The sequence below is a fragment of the Dendropsophus ebraccatus genome, chromosome 13, assembly GCF_027789765.1.
Source record: "Dendropsophus ebraccatus isolate aDenEbr1 chromosome 13, aDenEbr1.pat, whole genome shotgun sequence".
Taxonomy (NCBI): domain Eukaryota; kingdom Metazoa; phylum Chordata; class Amphibia; order Anura; family Hylidae; genus Dendropsophus; species Dendropsophus ebraccatus.
In genome coordinates, this window is record NC_091466.1 from 78,963,254 (window position 1) to 78,984,749 (window position 21,496).

Below are 21,496 nucleotides of genomic sequence, written 5' to 3' on the forward strand. Positions count from 1 at the left end.
AACAGAGACAGGAACGCGTCACTGCAACGTACGGAACAAAGACAGGAACGCGTCACTGCAACGTACAGAACAGAGACAAGAACGCGTCACTGCAACGTACAGAACAGAGACAGGAACGCGTCACTGCAACGTACAGAACAGAGACAGGAACGCGTCACTGCAACGTACAGAACAGAGACAGGAACGCGTCACTGCAACGTACGGAACAAAGACAGGAACGCGTCACTGCAACGTACAGAACAGAGACAAGAACGCGTCACTGCAACGTACAGAACAGAGACAGGAACGCGTCACTGCAACGTACGGAACAAAGACAGGAACGCGTCACCAAAACGTACAGAACAAAGACAGGAACGCGTCACTGCAACATACAGAACAGAGACAGGAACGCGTCACCAAAACGTACAGAACAGAGATCAGAGGATATAGAGACCCTGTGCCCCCCCCCCCCTGCAGCTGGAGGATATAGAGACCCTGTGCCCCCCCTGCAGCTGGAGGATATAGAGACCCTGTGCCCCCCCCTGCAGCTGGAGGATATAGAGACCCTGTGCCCCCCCCTGCAGCTGGAGGATATAGAGACCCTGTGCCCCCCCTGCAGCTGGAGGATATAGAGACCCTGGGCCCCCCCTGCAGCTGGAGGATATAGAGACCCTGTGCCCCCACCCCCTGCAGCTGGAGGATATAGAGACTCTGTGCCCCCCTGCAGCTGGAGGATATAGAGACTCTGTGCCCCCCTGCAGCTGGAGGATATAGAGACCCTGTGCCCCCCCCTGCAGCTGGAGGATATAGAGACCCTGTGCCCCCCCCTGCAGCTGGAGGATATAGAGACCCTGTGCCCCCCCCTGCAGCTGGAGGATATAGAGACCCTGTGCCCCCCTGCAGCTGGAGGATATAGAGACCCTGTGCCCCCCCCCCTGCAGCTGGAGGATATAGAGACCCTGTGCCCCCCCCCTGCAGCTGGAGGATATAGAGACCCTGTGCCCCCCCCCTGCAGCTGGAGGATATAGAGACCCTGTGCCCCCCCTGCAGCTGGAGGATATAGAGACCCTGTGCCCCCACCCCCTGCAGCTGGAGGATATAGAGACCCTGTGCCCCCACCCCCCTGCAGCTGGAGGATATAGAGACCCTGGGCCCCCCCTGCAGCTGGAGGATATAGAGACCCTGTGCCCCCCCCCTGCAGCTGGAGGATATAGAGACCCTGTGCCCCCACCCCCTGCAGCTGGAGGATATAGAGACCCTGTGCCTCCCCCCTGCAGCTGGAGGATATAGAGACCCTGTGCCCCCACCCCCCTGCAGCTGGAGGATATAGAGACCCTGGGCCCCCCTGCAGCTGGAGGATATAGAGACCCTGTGCCCCCCCCTGCAGCTGGAGGATATAGAGACCCTGTGCCCCCACCCCCTGCAGCTGGGGGATATAGAGACCCTGTGCCCCCACCCCCTGCAGCTGGAGGATATAGAGACCCTGTGCCCCCCCTGCAGCTGGGGGATATAGAGACCCTGTGCCCCCCCTGCAGCTGGAGGATATAGAGACCCTGTGCCCCCCTGCAGCTGGAGGATATAGAGACCCTGTGCCCCACCCCCTGCAGCTGGAGGATATAGAGACCCTGTGCCCCCCCCTGCAGCTGGAGGATATAGAGACCCTGTGCCCCCCCTGCAGCTGGAGGATATAGAGACCCTGTGCCCCAACCCCCTGCAGCTGGAGGATATAGAGACCCTGTGCCCCCCCCTGCAGCTGGAGGATATAGAGACCCTGTGCCCCCCCCCCTGCAGCTGGAGGATATAGAGACCCTGTGCCCCAACCCCCTGCAGCTGGAGGATATAGAGACCCTGTGCCCCCCCCCTGCAGCTGGAGGATATAGAGACCCTGTGCCCCCTCCTGCAGCTGGAGGATATAGAGACCCTGTGCCCCCCCTCCAGCTGGAGGATATAGAGACCCTGTGCCCCCCCTGCAGCTGGAGGATATAGAGACCCTGTGCCCCCCCTGCAGCTGGAGGATATAGAGACCCTGTGCCCCCCCCCTGCAGCTGGAGGATATAGAGACCCTGTGCCCCCCCCCCTGCAGCTGGAGGATATAGAGACCCTGTGCCCCCCCCCTGCAGCTGGAGGATATAGAGACCCTGTGCCCCCCTGCAGCTGGAGGATATAGAGACCCTGTGCCCCCCTGCAGCTGGAGGATATAGAGACCCTGTGCTCCCCCCTGCAGCTGGAGGATATAGAGACCCTGTGCCCCCCCCTGCAGCTGGAGGATATAGAGACCCTGTGCCCCCCCCCCCTGCAGCTGGAGGATATAGAGACCCTGTGCCCCCCTGCAGCTGGAGGATATAGAGACCCTGTGCCCCCCCCTGCAGCTGGAGGATATAGAGACCCTGTGCCCCCCCCTGCAGCTGGAGGATATAGAGACCCTGTGCCCCCCCCCCCCTGCAGCTGGAGGATATAGAGACCCTGTGCCCCCCTGCAGCTGGAGGATATAGAGACCCTGTGCCCCCCCCTGCAGCTGGAGGATATAGAGACCCTGTGCCCCCCCCCCCCCTGCAGCTGGAGGATATAGAGACCCTGTGCCCCCCCCCTGCAGCTGGAGGATATAGAGACCCTGTGCCCCCCCTGCAGCTGGAGGATATAGAGACCCTGTGCCCCCCCCTGCAGCTGGAGGATATAGAGACCCTGTGCCCCCCTGCAGCTGGAGGATATAGAGACCCTGTGCCCCCCCCTGCAGCTGGAGGATATAGAGACCCTGTGCCCCCCCTGCAGCAAAAGGATATAGAGACTTTCTGCCCCCACCACCACCGCCACAGCTGGAGACTGTGTGCTTGTTGTGGCCCTCAGGGCCCTCGGTGGTCTTGATGGTCTCACCTGGATGGAGAAGAAGCCGCTGTCGTCCATGTTCCCAGACGGCTGCTGCAATAAGGAAAACGTGAAAGAATCAGTGCGGCTCTAGCTACTGCCAAACTACAACTCCCATCATCCCCTGAGGCCAGATCCCTCCAGTGATGGTACAATATATCATTATAGACTGTACACACTTCCCTTACATCACCCAGCGGCACAAAAAGACAAAGGAACTGAATTAATGAATCCAACCAAGTGTGTCAGGCCTCAGTATTGGCGGTAAGCTTGTTTTGCCCAACTCATGTATTTGAGTGGGGTCCCTGGTGCCAGAACCTGGAGACCCTCAATCTGACGGCCTGTCTTTATTGAAAACCAAAGGCTTTTCAGACAGGGTGTTGGATCCACTATGTCATTCTAGGAGTGAGGAGACCAACAGGTCATAGGCGAGAGTCAGGAGAGTATTCCAGGACTGGTGGTCGCCTAGACTAGTCTACCTACCCCAGTGATCCGTCAGTGCCACAGATAACAGAATCCCTACAGGACGGATGTGACAAGGGATTAACACCCAATGACTGGCAGCAATGTCGGCCCTTATACATAGAGCCAGAGTCAGAGCCATCACACGTCTTAGACCACAGACAGGAATGAGTGTCAGTCCTCAGGATCCATCACTGGTGCTCAAACCTCTCAGGACTCCACCAATTCCTCTAACTTTGATGACTACCTTCCTCCTGGCTGCGACTTCCAAGGATGGGAGAGTCTCATGCTTTCTTCTAGGCTGGACCACCTTTACGTAGGACAGAGACCTCCCCAGATTCAGTCCCAAATCTCCATCTTTTTCAACCCTAAATTGGGTCGTGTCTTATCCAGTATTCACATCAAACTGGACAGACCTTAAACCGACCCTCAGAGGACGCAATCCCAGAATCCCACAGAAATCTGCTCACTTTCTTCAAGGGGAAATAAGAGGCTAGAAGGTCCCACCAATGTCCAGGAGGATCCCTGAATGCATAAGGCTTTGTTACGTACTTTGTGGCCGGGATCCACCATAATTCACCAGAACTCTCTCCCCTCCAGCCGCGTCCATTATGGGCAGATAGACCCTTAAAGGGGTTATCCAGTGCTACAAAAACATGGCCACTTTTCCCCCTACTGTTGTCTCTAGTTCAGGTGCAATTAAGCTCCATTTACTTCAATGGAACTGAGTTTCAAAACCCCACCCTAACTGGAGACAACAGTAGGGGGAAAGTGGCCATGTTTTTGTAGCGCTGGATAAACCCTTTAATAACTCAAGAACACAGACGCCAAACAGCATCTCTGTCTACAACTTCAGCCATTAACCCCTTAGTGGCCAAGCAAATTTTCCTTCTTGCGCTTTGGTTTTCCCTCCTCATGTCTTCCAGGCCATAGCGCTGGCACTTTACTCACACGAGCCCTTATTGTTTGCGACACCAATTGTACTCGGCAATGACAAACCATAAGATATGCCGAGAAACTGGAAAAAATTATTGGCGTGGTGGAATAAAAAATGTTTGTTTTTCTTTCTATATCGGGAGGGAGAGGATTCCATCTTTACAACATTCACCTTGTGGTAACACCGACATGTCACCTATGTTCCTCAGGTCAGTACCATTACAACCATGGGTAACACATAAAACCTTTATTTCATTTCACAGCTTAAAAAACATTTAAACTTTAAAAAAATGAAATGTGTTTAAAATTGGTCAAGTGCTCCTCATTACGCTGCGATTGCTTGGTCTATGGGGCTGTGGGAGGCGCCATTGATTGCGCAATGACCTGTACTTTCTATTAGTATCTTGCTTGTGTGTATGTGACGTTTTGATCACATTTTATACAATTTTTTGGCTATGACGTGACAAGTTTCTTGCTTACACAGTTTACTGTATGACTGCAAATATGTTTTTTTTTAATACTTTTTATTTAAAAAAATAACAAAGGAGGGGGGGATTTTATTACTTTCATTATGGGATGGAAATTTTTATGTATGAAAAAACTTCTATAAACAGTATACTAATTGCTCATAGGGATCAGTGAAGTACATATGTGCTGCACTGATCAATGTTATCAGGCCTCGATTGCTTCAGGCTGCTGCAGACAGCCTAAAGCAATCAAAGAGCCGTGGACAGCGCCGGGAACCAGAAGAGGTAAGTATAATAGATTGCCTTGCCACAATGCTGACCACCACACCACCAGGCATCGCGTTTACAAGACAATATATATATATATATATATATATATATATATATATATATATATATATATACACACACACACACACACACACACATGCTCTGGGGAGGAGCTCTTTATTTTAATTGGTTACAGGTAAAAGTTCCTTTGTCCGGCTGAGCTCACAGGGGCAGAGATTCCCCCAATATTGTGCTGCTGGAGGACTAGGGGAAAACACATTCACATTCCAAAAGTAATCTTCCTTAGATTTAGTGACAGGAAAGTCCTGCACATACCTGGGGGTTTGTTACAATGTATCAGTGCAGGTAAGCTATAACCCCCTCACCTGCACGAAGGTCCTGTACTCGGCAGTGGTCAGGCCACCCTCAGCCATCCTCATCCTCTCCTGCTCATCCAGCTGCAAAGCGATGGACGATAACTCCACCGGACTGAAGTACTCCCCCTGCAGGAGGTTATTGAGGCAGTGCTGGGCGCAGAGGGAGCCCTCTTGCTGAAAGAGATGATGGGGGTCACATCGGAGAGGAAGGGGGGTCAATCACTGTATGTAAGATGGGGAACCCAGAGAGCAAGCAAACATATATATAACATATATACGTATATAACCTCCTCCTGTATAATAACACTATATATATATACACAGCTGTGATGTCTCCTGTATAATAACATTATATATATATACAGCTGTGATGTCTCCTGTATAATAACACTATATATATATATATATATATATATATATATACAGCTGTGATGTCTCCTCCTGTATAATAACACTATATATACACAGCTGTGATGTCTCCTGTATAATAACACTATAGATATATATACAGCTGTGATGTCTCCTGTATAATAACACTATATATATATATATATATATATATATATATATACAGCTGTGATGTCTCCTCCTGTATAATAACACTATATATATATATACAGCTGTGATGTCTCCTGTATAATAACACTATATATATATACAGCTGTGATGTCTCCTGTATAATAACTATATATATATATACAGCTGTGATGTCTCCTGTATAATAACACTATATATATATATACAGCTGTGATGTCTCCTGTATAATAACACTATATATATATATACAGCTGTGATGTCTCCTCCTGTATAATAACACTATATATATACACAGCTGTGATGTCTCCTGTATAATAACACTATATATATATACAGCTGTGATGTCTCCTCCTGTATAATAACACTATATATATACAGCTGTGATGTCTCCTGTATAATAACTATATATATATATATATATATATATATATACAGCTGTGATGTCTCCTCCTGTATAATAACACTATATATATATATATACAGCTGTGATGTCTCCTGTATAATAACACTATATATATATATATATACAGCTGTGATGTCTCCTGTATAATAACTATATATATATATATACAGCTGTGATGTCTCCTCCTGTATAATAACACTATATATATATACAGCTGTGATGTCTCCTGTATAATAACACTATATATATATATACAGCTGTGATGTCTCCTGTATAATAACACTATATATATATATATATATACAGCTGTGATGTCTCCTGTATAATAACACTATATATATATACAGCTGTGATGTCTCCTGTATAATAACACTATATATATATACAGCTGTGATGTCTCCTGTATAATAACACTATATATATATACAGCTGTGATGTCTCCTGTATAATACCACTATATATATATATACAGCTGTGATGTCTCCTGTATAATAACACTATATATATATACAGCTGTGATGTCTCCTGTATAATAACACTATATATATATACAGCTGTGATGTCTCCTGTATAATAACACTATATATATATACAGCTGTGATGTCTCCTGTATAATAACACTATATATATATATACAGCTGTGATGTCTCCTCCTGTATAATAACACTATATATATATACAGCTGTGATGTCTCCTGTATAATAACACTATATATATACACAGCTGTGATGTCTCCTGTATAATAACACTATATATATATATATATATATATATATACAGCTGTGATGTCTCCTGTGTAATAACACTATATATATATATACAGCTGTGATGTCTCCTGTATAATAACACTATATATATATATATACAGCTGTGATGTCTCCTGTATAATAACTATATATATATATACACAGCTGTGATGTCTCCTGTATAATAACTATATATAAATACAGCTGTGATGTCTCCTCCTGTATAATAACACTATATATATATATATATATATATATATATATATATATATATATACAGCTGTGATGTCTCCTGTATAATAACACTATATATATATATATATATATATATATATATATATACAGCTGTGATGTCTCATGTATAATAACACTATATATATACAGCTGTGATGTCTCCTGTATAATAACACTATATATATACAGCTGTGATGTCTCCTGTATAATACCACTATATATATATACAGCTGTGATGTCTCCTGTATAATACCACTATATATATATACAGCTGTGATGTCTCCTCCTGTATAATAACACTATATATATATACAGCTGTGATGTCTCCTGTATAATAACACTATATATATATATATATATATATATATATACAGCTGTGATGTCTCCTCCTGTATAATAACACTATATATATTTACAGCTGTGATGTCTCCTGTATAATAACACTATATATATACACAGCTGTGATGTCTCCTATATAATAACACTATATATATATACACAGCTGTGATGTCTCCTGTATAATAACACTATATATATATATATACAGCTGTGATGTCTCCTGTATAATAACTATATATATATATATACAGCTGTAATGTCTCCTCCTGTATAATAACACTATATATATATATACAGCTGTGATGTCTCCTGTATAATAACACTATATATATATATAAATATATATATATATATATATACAGCTGTGATGTCTCCTGTATAATAACACTATATATATATACAGCTGTGATGTCTCCTGTATAATAACACTATATATATATACAGCTGTGATGTCTCCTGTATAATAACACTATATATATATATAAATATATATATATATATATATACAGCTGTGATGTCTCCTGTATAATAACACTATATATATATACAGCTGTGATGTCTCCTGTATAATAACACTATATATATATATACAGCTGTGATGTCTCCTGTATAATAACACTATATATATATACAGCTGTGATGTCTCCTGTATAATAACACTATATATATATATACAGCTGTGATGTCTCCTGTATAATAACACTATATATATATATAAATATATATATATATATATATATATACAGCTGTGATGTCTCCTGTATAATAACACTATATATATATACAGCTGTGATGTCTCCTGTATAATAACACTATATATATATATAAATATATATATATATATATATATATATATATATACAGCTGTGATGTCTCCTGTATAATAACACTATATATATATATACAGCTGTGATGTCTCCTGTATAATAACACTATATATATATATAAATATATATATATATATATATATACAGCTGTGATGTCTCCTGTATAATAACACTATATATATATATACACAGCTGTGATGTCTCCTGTATAATAACACTATATATATATATATACAGCTGTGATGTCTCCTGTATAATAACACTATCTATATATATATACAGCTGTGATGTCTCCTCCTGTATAATAACACTATATATATATACAGCTGTGATGTCTCCTGTATAATAACACTATATATATATATATATATATATATATATATATATATATATATATATATATACATATATATATAACACTATATATATATACAGCTGTGATGTCTCCTCCTGTATAATAACACTATATATATATACAGCTGTGATGTCTCCTGTATAATAACTATATATATATATACAGCTGTGATGTCTCCTCCTGTATAATAACACTATATATATATACAGCTGTGATGTCTCCTGTATAATAACACTATATATATATATACACAGCTGTGATGTCTCCTGTATAATAACACTATATATATATATACAGCTGTGATGTCTCCTGTATAATAACTATATATATATACAGCTGTGATGTCTCCTGTATAATAACTATATATATATACAGCTGTGATGTCTCCTGTATAATAACTATATATATATATACAGCTGTGATGTCTCCTCCTGTATAATAACACTATATATATATACAGCTGTGATGTCTCCTGTATAATAACACTATATATATATATATACAGCTGTGATGTCTCCTCCTGTATAATAACACTATATATATATATACAGCTGTGATGTCTCCTCCTGTATAATAACACTATATATATATACAGCTGTGATGTCTCCTGTATAATAACACTATATATATATACAGCTGTGATGTCTCCTGTATAATAACACTATATATATATATATATATATATATATATACAGCTGTGATGTCTCCTGTATAATAACACTATATATATATACAGCTGTGATGTCTCCCGTATAATAACTATATATATATATATACAGCTGTGATGTCTCCTCCTGTATAATAACACTATATATATATATACAGCTGTGATGTCTCCTCCTGTATAATAACACTATATATATATACAGCTGTGATGTCTCCTGTATAATAACACTATATATATATACAGCTGTGATGTCTCCTGTATAATAACACTATATATATATAGCTGTGATGTCTCCTGTATAATAACACTATATATATATATACAGCTGTGATGTCTCCTGTATAATAACACTATATATATATATACAGCTGTGATGTCTCCTGTATAATAACACTATATATATATACAGCTGTGATGTCTCCTGTATAATAACTATATATATATACAGCTGTGATGTCTCCTGTATAATACCACTATATATATATATACAGCTGTGATGTCTCCTGTATAATAACACTATATATATATATATACAGCTGTGATGTCTCCTGTATAATAACACTATATATATATACAGCTGTGATGTCTCCTGTATAATAACACTATATATATATATATACAGCTGTGATGTCTCCTCCTGTATAATAACACTATATATATATACAGCTGTGATGTCTCCTGTATAATAACACTATATATATATACAGCTGTGATGTCTCCTGTATAATAACACTATATATATATAGCTGTGATGTCTCCTGTATAATAACACTATATATATATATACAGCTGTGATGTCTCCTGTATAATAACACTATATATATATATACAGCTGTGATGTCTCCTGTATAATAACACTATATATATATACAGCTGTGATGTCTCCTGTATAATAACTATATATATATACAGCTGTGATGTCTCCTGTATAATAACACTATATATATATATATACAGCTGTGATGTCTCCTGTATAATAACACTATATATATATATACAGCTGTGATGTCTCCTGTATAACAACACTATATATATATACAGCTGTGATGTCTCCTCCTGTATAATAACACTATATATATATATATATATATATATATATATACAGCTGTGATGTCTCCTGTATAATAACACTATATATATATATACAGCTGTGATGTCTCCTGTATAATAACTATATATATATATACACAGCTGTGATGTCTCCTGTATAATAACTATATATATATACAGCTGTGATGTCTCCTCCTGTATAATAACACTATATATATATATATATATACAGCTGTGATGTCTCCTGTATAATAACTATATATATATACAGCTGTGATGTCTCCTCCTGTATAATAACACTATATATATATACAGCTGTGATGTCTCCTGTATAATAACTATATATATATACAGCTGTGATGTCTCCTGTATAATAACACTATATATATATATATACAGCTGTGATGTCTCCTGTATAATAACACTATATATATATATATACAGCTGTGATGTCTCCTGTATAATAACACTATATATATATATATACAGCTGTGATGTCTCCTGTATAATAACACTATATATATACACAGCTGTGATGTCTCCTGTATAATAACACTATATATATATATATATACACAGCTGTGATGTCTCCTGTATAATAACTATATATATATACACAGCTGTGATGTCTCCTGTATAATAACTATATATATATACAGCTGTGATGTCTCCTCCTGTATAATAACACTATATATATACACAGCTGTGATGTCTCCTGTATAATAACACTATATAGATATATATATACACAGCTGTGATGTCTCCTGTATAATAACTATATATATACAGCTGTGATGTCTCCTGTATAATAACTATATATATATACAGCTGTGATGTCTCCTCCTGTATAATAACACTATATATATATACAGCTGTGATGTCTCCTGTATAATAACACTATATATATATATATATACAGCTGTGATGTCTCCTGTATAATAACACTATATATATATATATACAGCTGTGATGTCTCCTGTATAATAACACTATATATATATACACAGCTGTGATGTCTCCTGTATAATAACACTATATATATATATATACAGCTGTGATGTCTCCTGTATAATAACTATATATATATATATATACAGCTGTGATGTCTCCTGTATAATAACACTATATATATATATACAGCTGTGATGTCTCCTGTATAATAACACTATATATATATATACAGCTGTGATGTCTCCTGTATAATAACACTATATATATATATATATATATATATATACAGCTGTGATGTCTCCTGTATAATAACACTATATATATATATATACAGCTGTGATGTCTCCTGTATAATAACACTATATATATATACAGCTGTGATGTCTCCTGTATAATAACACTATATATATATACAGCTGTGATGTCTCATGTATAATAACACTATATATATACACAGCTGTGATGTCTCCTGTATAATAACACTATATATATATATACACAGCTGTGATGTCTCCTGTATAATAACTATATATATATACAGCTGTGATGTCTCCTGTATAATAACACTATATATATATATACAGCTGTGATGTCTCCGTATAATAACACTATATATATATATACAGCTGTGATGTCTCCTGTATAATAACACTATATATATATATATACAGCTGTGATGTCTCCTGTATAATAACACTATATATATATACAGCTGTGATGTCTCCTGTATAATAACACTATAATATATACACAGCTGTGATGTCTCCTCCTGTATAATAAACACTATATATATATATATATATATATATACAGCTGTGATGTCTCCTCGTATAATAACACTATATATATATATACAGCTGTGATGTCTCCTGTATAAATAACACTATATATATATATATACAGCTGTGATGTCTCCTGTATAATAACACTATATATATATACAGCTGTGATGTCTCCTGTATAATAACTATATATATATATATATACAGCTGTGATGTCTCCTGTATAATAACACTATATATATATATATACAGCTGTGATGTCTCCTCCTGTATAATAACACTATATATATATATATACAGCTGTGATGTCTCCTGTATAACACTATATATATATACAGCTGTGATGTCTCCTGTATAATAACACTATATATATATACAGCTGTGATGTCTCCTCCTGTATAATAACACTATATATATATACAGCTGTGATGTCTCCTGTATAATAACACTATATATATATATATATATATATATATACAGCTGTGATGTCTCCTGTATAATAACACTATATATATATACACAGCTGTGATGTCTCCTGTATACTATATATATATATATATATATATATATATATATATATATACACAGCTGTGATGTCTCCTGTATAATAACACTATATATATATACAGCTGTGATGTCTCCTGTATAATAACACTATATATATATACAGCTGTGATGTCTCCTGTATAATAACACTATATATATATACAGCTGTGATGTCTCCTGTATAATAACTATATATATATACAGCTGTGATGTCTCCTGTATAATAACACTATATATATATATACACAGCTGTGATGTCTCCTGTATAATAACACTATATATATATATACAGCTGTAATGTCTCCTGTATAATAACACTATATATATATATACAGCTGTGATGTCTCCTGTATAATAACACTATATATATATATATATATATATATATATACAGCTGTGATGTCTCCTGTATAATAACACTATATATATACAGCTGTGATGTCTCCTCCTGTATAATAACACTATATATATATATATATATATATATATATACATACATATATATATATATATAACACTATATATATATATATATATATATATACAGCTGTGATGTCTCCTGTATAATAACACTATATATATATACAGCTGTGATGTCTCCTCCTGTATAATAACACTATATATATATATATATATACACAGCTGTGATGTCTCCTGTATAATAACACTATATATATATATATATATATATATACAGCTGTGATGTCTCCTCCTGCTATAATAACACCTATATACTATACATACAGCTGTGATGTCTCCTCCTGTATAACTAACACTATTATTACATATACAGCTGGTGATGTCTCCTGTCTAATAACACCTAATATTATATATATACACAGCTGTGATGTCTCCGTATAATAACACAGTATATATATATCTATAATATATATATATATATATATACACAGCTGTGATGTCTCCTGTATAATAACACCTATATATATACACAGCTGTGATGTCTCCTGTATAATAACTATATATATATATATAATATATATCTATATATAATATACCAGCTGTGATGTCTCCTGTATAATAACACTACTATATATATATACAGCTGTGATGTCTCCTGTATAATAACACTATATATATATATATACAGCTGTGATGTCTCTGTATAATAACACTATATATATATACCAGCTGCTGATGTCTCCTCCTGCTAATAACACTCTATATATATATATACAGCTGTGATGTCTCCTCCTGTATAATAACACTATATATATATATACAGCTGTGATGTCTCCTGTATAATAACACTATATATATATACACAGCTGTGATGTCTCCTGTATAATAACTATATATATATATATACAGCTGTGATGTCTCCTCCTGTATAATAACACTATATATATATACAGCTGTGATGTCTCCTGTATATTAACACTATATATATATATATACAGCTGTGATGTCTCCTGTATAATAACTATATATATATATATATAAAGCTGTGATGTCTCCTGTATAATAACACTATATATATATACAGCTGTGATGTCTCCTGTATAATAACACTATATATATATACAGCTGTGATGTCTCCTCCTGTATAATAACACTATATATATACACAGCTGTGATGTCTCCTGTATAATAACACTATATATATATATATACACAGCTGTGATGTCTCCTGTATAATAACACTATATATATATACAGCTGTGATGTCTCCTGTATAATAACTATATATATATATATATACAGCTGTGATGTCTCCTGTATAATAACACTATATATATATATACAGCTGTGATGTCTCCTCTGTATAATAACACTATATATATATATATTATATATACTATAATATATATACAGCTTGTGATGTCTCCTGTATAATAAACACTATATATATATATACAGCTGTGATGTCTCCTGTATAATAACACTATATATATATATACAGCTGTGATGTCTCCTCCTGTATAATAACACTATATATATATATACAGCTGTGATGCTCTCCTGTATAATAACCTATATATATATATACAGCTGTGATGTCTCCTGTATAATAACACTATATATATATACAGCTGTGATGTCTCCTGTATAATAACACTATATATATATACAGCTGTTTGATGTCTCCTGTATAATAACACTATATATATATATACAGCTGTGATGTCTCCTGTATAATAACACTATATCTATATATATACAGCTGTTGATGTCTCCTTGTATAATAACACTATATATATATACAGCTGTGATGTCTCCTGTATAATAACACTATATATATATACAGCTGTGATGTCTCCTGTATAATAACACTATATATATATATATATATATACAGCTGTGATGTCTCCTCCTGTATAATAACACTATATATATATATACAGCTGTGATGTCTCCTGTATAATAACACTATATATATATATACAGCTGTGATGTCTCCTGTATAATAACACTATATATATATACAGCTGTGATGTCTCCTGTATAATAACACTATATATATATATACAGCTGTGATGTCTCCTGTATAATAACACTATATATATATATACAGCTGTGATGTCTCCTCCTGTATAATAACACTATATATATATACAGCTGTGATGTCTACTCCTGTATAATAACACTATATATATATATATACAGCTGTGATGTCTCCTGTATAATAACTATATATATATACAGCTGTGATGTCTCCTCCTGTATAATAACACTATATATATATACAGCTGTGATGTCTCCTGTATAATAACACTATATATATATACAGATGTGATGTCTCTCCTGTATAATAAAACTATATATATATACAGCTGTGATGTCTCCTGTATAAAACACTATATATCTATACAGCTGTGATGTCTCCTGTATAATAACACTATAATATATATATATACAGCTGTGATGTCTCCTGTATAATAACACTATATATATATACAGCTGTGATGTCTCCTGTATAATAACACTATATATATATATATACAGCTGTGATGTCTCCTGTATAATAACACTATATATATATATACAGCTGTGATGTCTCCTGTATAATAACTATATATATACACAGCTGTGATGTCTCCTGTATAATAACACTATATATATATACAGCTGTGATGTCTCCTGTATAATAACACTATATATATATATATACAGCTGTGATGTCTCCTGTATAATAACACTATATATATATATACAGCTGTGATGTCTCCTGTATAATAACTATATATATATATACAGCTGTGATGTCTCCTGTATAATAACACTATATATATATATATACAGCTGTGATGTCTCCTGTATAATAACACTATATATATATACAGCTGTGATGTCTCCTGTATAATAACACTATATATATATACAGCTGTGATGTCTCCTGTATAATAACACTATATATATATACAGCTGTGATGTCTCCTGTATAATAACACTATATATATATATATACAGCTGTGATGTCTCCTCCTGTATAATAACACTATATATATATATACAGCTGTGATGTCTCCTGTATAATAACACTATATATATATACAGCTGTGATGTCTCCTGTATAATAACACTATATATATATAGCTGTGATGTCTCCTGTATAATAACACTATATATATATATACAGCTGTGATGTCTCCTGTATAATAACACTATATATATATATACAGCTGTGATGTCTCCTGTATAATAACACTATATATATATACAGCTGTGATGTCTCCTGTATAATAACTATATATATATACAGCTGTGATGTCTCCTGTATAATAACACTATATATATATATATACAGCTGTGATGTCTCCTGTATAATAACACTATATATATATATACAGCTGTGATGTCTCCTGTATAACAACACTATATATATATACAGCTGTGATGTCTCCTCCTGTATAATAACACTATATATATATATATATATATATATATATATACAGCTGTGATGTCTCCTGTATAATAACACTATATATATATATACAGCTGTGATGTCTCCTGTATAATAACTATATATATATACAGCTGTGATGTCTCCTCCTGTATAATAACACTATATATATATATATATATACAGCTGTGATGTCTCCTGTATAATAACTATATATATATACAGCTGTGATGTCTCCTCCTGTATAATAACACTATATATATATACAGCTGTGATGTCTCCTGTATAATAACTATATATATATACAGCTGTGATGTCTCCTGTATAATAACACTATATATATATATATACAGCTGTGATGTCTCCTGTATAATAACACTATATATATATATATACAGCTGTGATGTCTCCTGTATAATAACACTATATATATATATATATACAGCTGTGATGTCTCCTGTATAATAACACTATATATATACACAGCTGTGATGTCTCCTGTATAATAACACTATATATATATATATATACACAGCTGTGATGTCTCCTGTATAATAACTATATATATATACACAGCTGTGATGTCTCCTGTATAATAACTATATATATATACAGCTGTGATGTCTCCTCCTGTATAATAACACTATATATATACACAGCTGTGATGTCTCCTGTATAATAACACTATATATATATATATATACACAGCTGTGATGTCTCCTGTATAATAACTATATATATATACAGCTGTGATGTCTCCTGTATAATAACTATATATATATACAGCTGTGATGTCTCCTCCTGTATAATAACACTATATATATATACAGCTGTGATGTCTCCTGTATAATAACACTATATATATATATATATACAGCTGTGATGTCTCCTGTATAATAACACTATATATATATACACAGCTGTGATGTCTCCTGTATAATAACACTATATATATATATATACAGCTGTGATGTCTCCTGTATAATAACTATATATATATATATATACAGCTGTGATGTCTCCTGTATAATAACACTATATATATATACAGCTGTGATGTCTCCTGTATAATAACACTATATATATATATACAGCTGTGATGTCTCCTGTATAATAACACTATATATATATATATATATATATACAGCTGTGATGTCTCCTGTATAATAACACTATATATATATACAGCTGTGATGTCTCCTGTATAATAACACTATATATATATACAGCTGTGATGTCTCCTGTATAATAACACTATATATATATACACAGCTGTGATGTCTCCTGTATAATAACACTATATATATATATACACAGCTGTGATGTCTCCTGTATAATAACTATATATATATACAGCTGTGATGTCTCCTGTATAATAACACTATATATATATATACAGCTGTGATGTCTCCTGTATAATAACACTATATATATATATACAGCTGTGATGTCTCCTGTATAATAACACTATATATATATATATACAGCTGTGATGTCTCCTGTATAATAACACTATATATATATACAGCTGTGATGTCTCCTGTATAATAACACTATATATATATACACAGCTGTGATGTCTCCTCCTGTATAATAACACTATATATATATATATATATATATATACAGCTGTGATGTCTCCTGTATAATAACACTATATATATATATACAGCTGTGATGTCTCCTGTATAATAACACTATATATATATATATACAGCTGTGATGTCTCCTGTATAATAACACTATATATATATACAGCTGTGATGTCTCCTGTATAATAACTATATATATATATATATACAGCTGTGATGTCTCCTGTATAATAACACTATATATATATATATATACAGCTGTGATGTCTCCTCCTGTATAATAACACTATATATATATATATACAGCTGTGATGTCTCCTGTATAACACTATATATATATACAGCTGTGATGTCTCCTGTATAATAACACTATATATATATACAGCTGTGATGTCTCCTCCTGTATAATAACACTATATATATATACAGCTGTGATGTCTCCTGTATAATAACACTATATATATATATATATATATATATACAGCTGTGATGTCTCCTGTATAATAACACTATATATATATACACAGCTGTGATGTCTCCTGTATACTATATATATATATATATATATATATATATATATATATATATACAGCTGTGATGTCTCCTGTATAATAACACTATATATATATACAGCTGTGATGTCTCCTGTATAATAACACTATATATATATACAGCTGTGATGTCTCCTGTATAATAACACTATATATATATACAGCTGTGATGTCTCCTGTATAATAACTATATATATATACAGCTGTGATGTCTCCTGTATAATAACACTATATATATATATACCAGCTGTGATGTCTCCCTGTTATAATAACACGTACTATATATATATACAGCTGTAATGTCTCCTGTATAATAACACTTATATATATATACAGCCTGTGATGTCTTCCTGTATAATAAACACCACATATATATATATATATATATATATATATACAGCGGTGATGTCTCCTGTATAATAACACTACGATATTCTACAGCCTGCTGATTGTCTCCTCCTGTATAATAAGCACTATAGTATATAATATATATATATATATATACATACATATATATATATATATATAACACTATATATATATATATATATATATATACAGCTGTGATGTCTCCTGTATAATAACACTATATATATATACAGCTGTGATGTCTCCTCCTGTATAATAACACTATATATATATATATATATACACAGCTGTGATGTCTCCTGTATAATAACACTATATATATATATATATATATATATACAGCTGTGATGTCTCCTCCTGTATAATAACACTATATATATACATACAGCTGTGATGTCTCCTCCTGTATAATAACACTATATATATATACAGCTGTGATGTCTCCTGTATAATAACACTATATATATATATATACACAGCTGTGATGTCTCCTGTATAATAACACTATATATATATATATATATATATATATATATATATATATACACAGCTGTGATGTCTCCTGTATAATAACACTATATATATATACACAGCTGTGATGTCTCCTGTATAATAACTATATATATATATATATATATATATATATATATATACAGCTGTGATGTCTCCTGTATAATAACACTATATATATATATACAGCTGTGATGTCTCCTGTATAATAACACTATATATATATATACAGCTGTGATGTCTCCTGTATAATAACACTATATATATATACAGCTGTGATGTCTCCTCCTGTATAATAACACTATATATATATATATACAGCTGTGATGTCTCCTCCTGTATAATAACACTATATATATATATACAGCTGTGATGTCTCCTGTATAATAACACTATATATATATACACAGCTGTGATGTCTCCTGTATAATAACTATATATATATATATACAGCTGTGATGTCTCCTCCTGTATAATAACACTATATATATATACAGCTGTGATGTCCTCCTGTATAATAACACTATATATATATTATACAGCTGTGATGTCTCCTGTATAATAAACACTATAATATATATATACAGCTGTGATGGTCTCCTGTATAATAACACTATATATATATACAGCTGTGGAGGTCCCTGTATAATAACACTATTATATATATACAGCTGTGATGTCTTCCACTCCTGTATAATAACACTATATATTATATACAGCTTGTGATGTCTCCTGTATAATAACACTATATATATATATACAGCTGTGATTGTCTCCTGTATAATAACACTAATATATATACAGCTGTGATGTCTCCTGTATAATAACACTATATATATATACTACAGCTGTGATGTCTCCTGTATAATAACACTATAGATATATATACAGCTGTGATGTCTCCTGTATAATAACACTATATATATATATATATATATATATATATATATATATATATACAGCTGTGATGTCTCCTCCTGTATAATAACACTATATATATATATATACAGCTGTGATGTCTCCTGTATAATAACACTATATATATATATACAGCTGTGATGTCTCCTGTATAATAACACTATATATATATATACAGCTGTGATGTCTCCTGTATAATAACTATATATATATATACAGCTGTGATGTCTCCTGTATAATAACACTATATATATATACAGCTGTGATGTCTCCTGTATAATAACACTATATATATATATATACAGCTGTGATGTCTCCTGTATAATAACACTATATATATATATACAGCTGTGATGTCTCCTGTATAATAACACTATATATATATATACAGCTGTGATGTCTCCTGTATAATAACTATATATATATATACAGCTGTGATGTCTCCTGTATAATAACACTATATATATATACAGCTGTGATGTCTCCTGTATAATAACACTATATATATATATATATATATATACAGCTGTGATGTCTCCTCCTGTATAATAACACTATATATATATATACAGCTGTGATGTCTCCTGTATAATAACACTATATATATATATACAGCTGTGATGTCTCCTGTATAATAACACTATATATATATACAGCTGTGATGTCTCCTGTATAATAACACTATATATATATATACAGCTGTGATGTCTCCTGTATAATAACACTATATATATATATACAGCTGTGATGTCTCCTCCTGTATAATAACACTATATATATATACAGCTGTGATGTCTCCTCCTGTATAATAACACTATATATATATATATACAGCTGTGATGTCTCCTGTATAATAACTATATATATATACAGCTGTGATGTCTCCTCCTGTATAATAACACTA

The 21,496-nt window shown here is 34.2% G+C and overlaps 1 protein-coding gene and 1 long non-coding RNA gene across 2 annotated transcripts in view; one reads left to right on the forward strand and one right to left on the reverse strand.

Moving 5' to 3' along the window:
- Positions 1 to 21,496, forward strand: part of LOC138770775 (uncharacterized) — a 170,833-nt gene that overhangs the window by 142,608 nt on the left and 6,729 nt on the right. The window lies entirely within an intron of this gene.
- ATXN3 (ataxin 3) overlaps positions 1 to 21,496 on the reverse strand; it is a 38,386-nt gene that overhangs the window by 10,183 nt on the left and 6,707 nt on the right. The window contains exons 2-3 of the mRNA XM_069949997.1: positions 5,363 to 5,527; positions 2,851 to 2,895 (exon numbers count right to left, since the gene is read on the reverse strand). Coding sequence (XP_069806098.1) covers positions 2,851 to 2,895; positions 5,363 to 5,527 — 210 coding nt within the window. The remainder of the gene's footprint in view (positions 1 to 2,850; positions 2,896 to 5,362; positions 5,528 to 21,496) is intronic.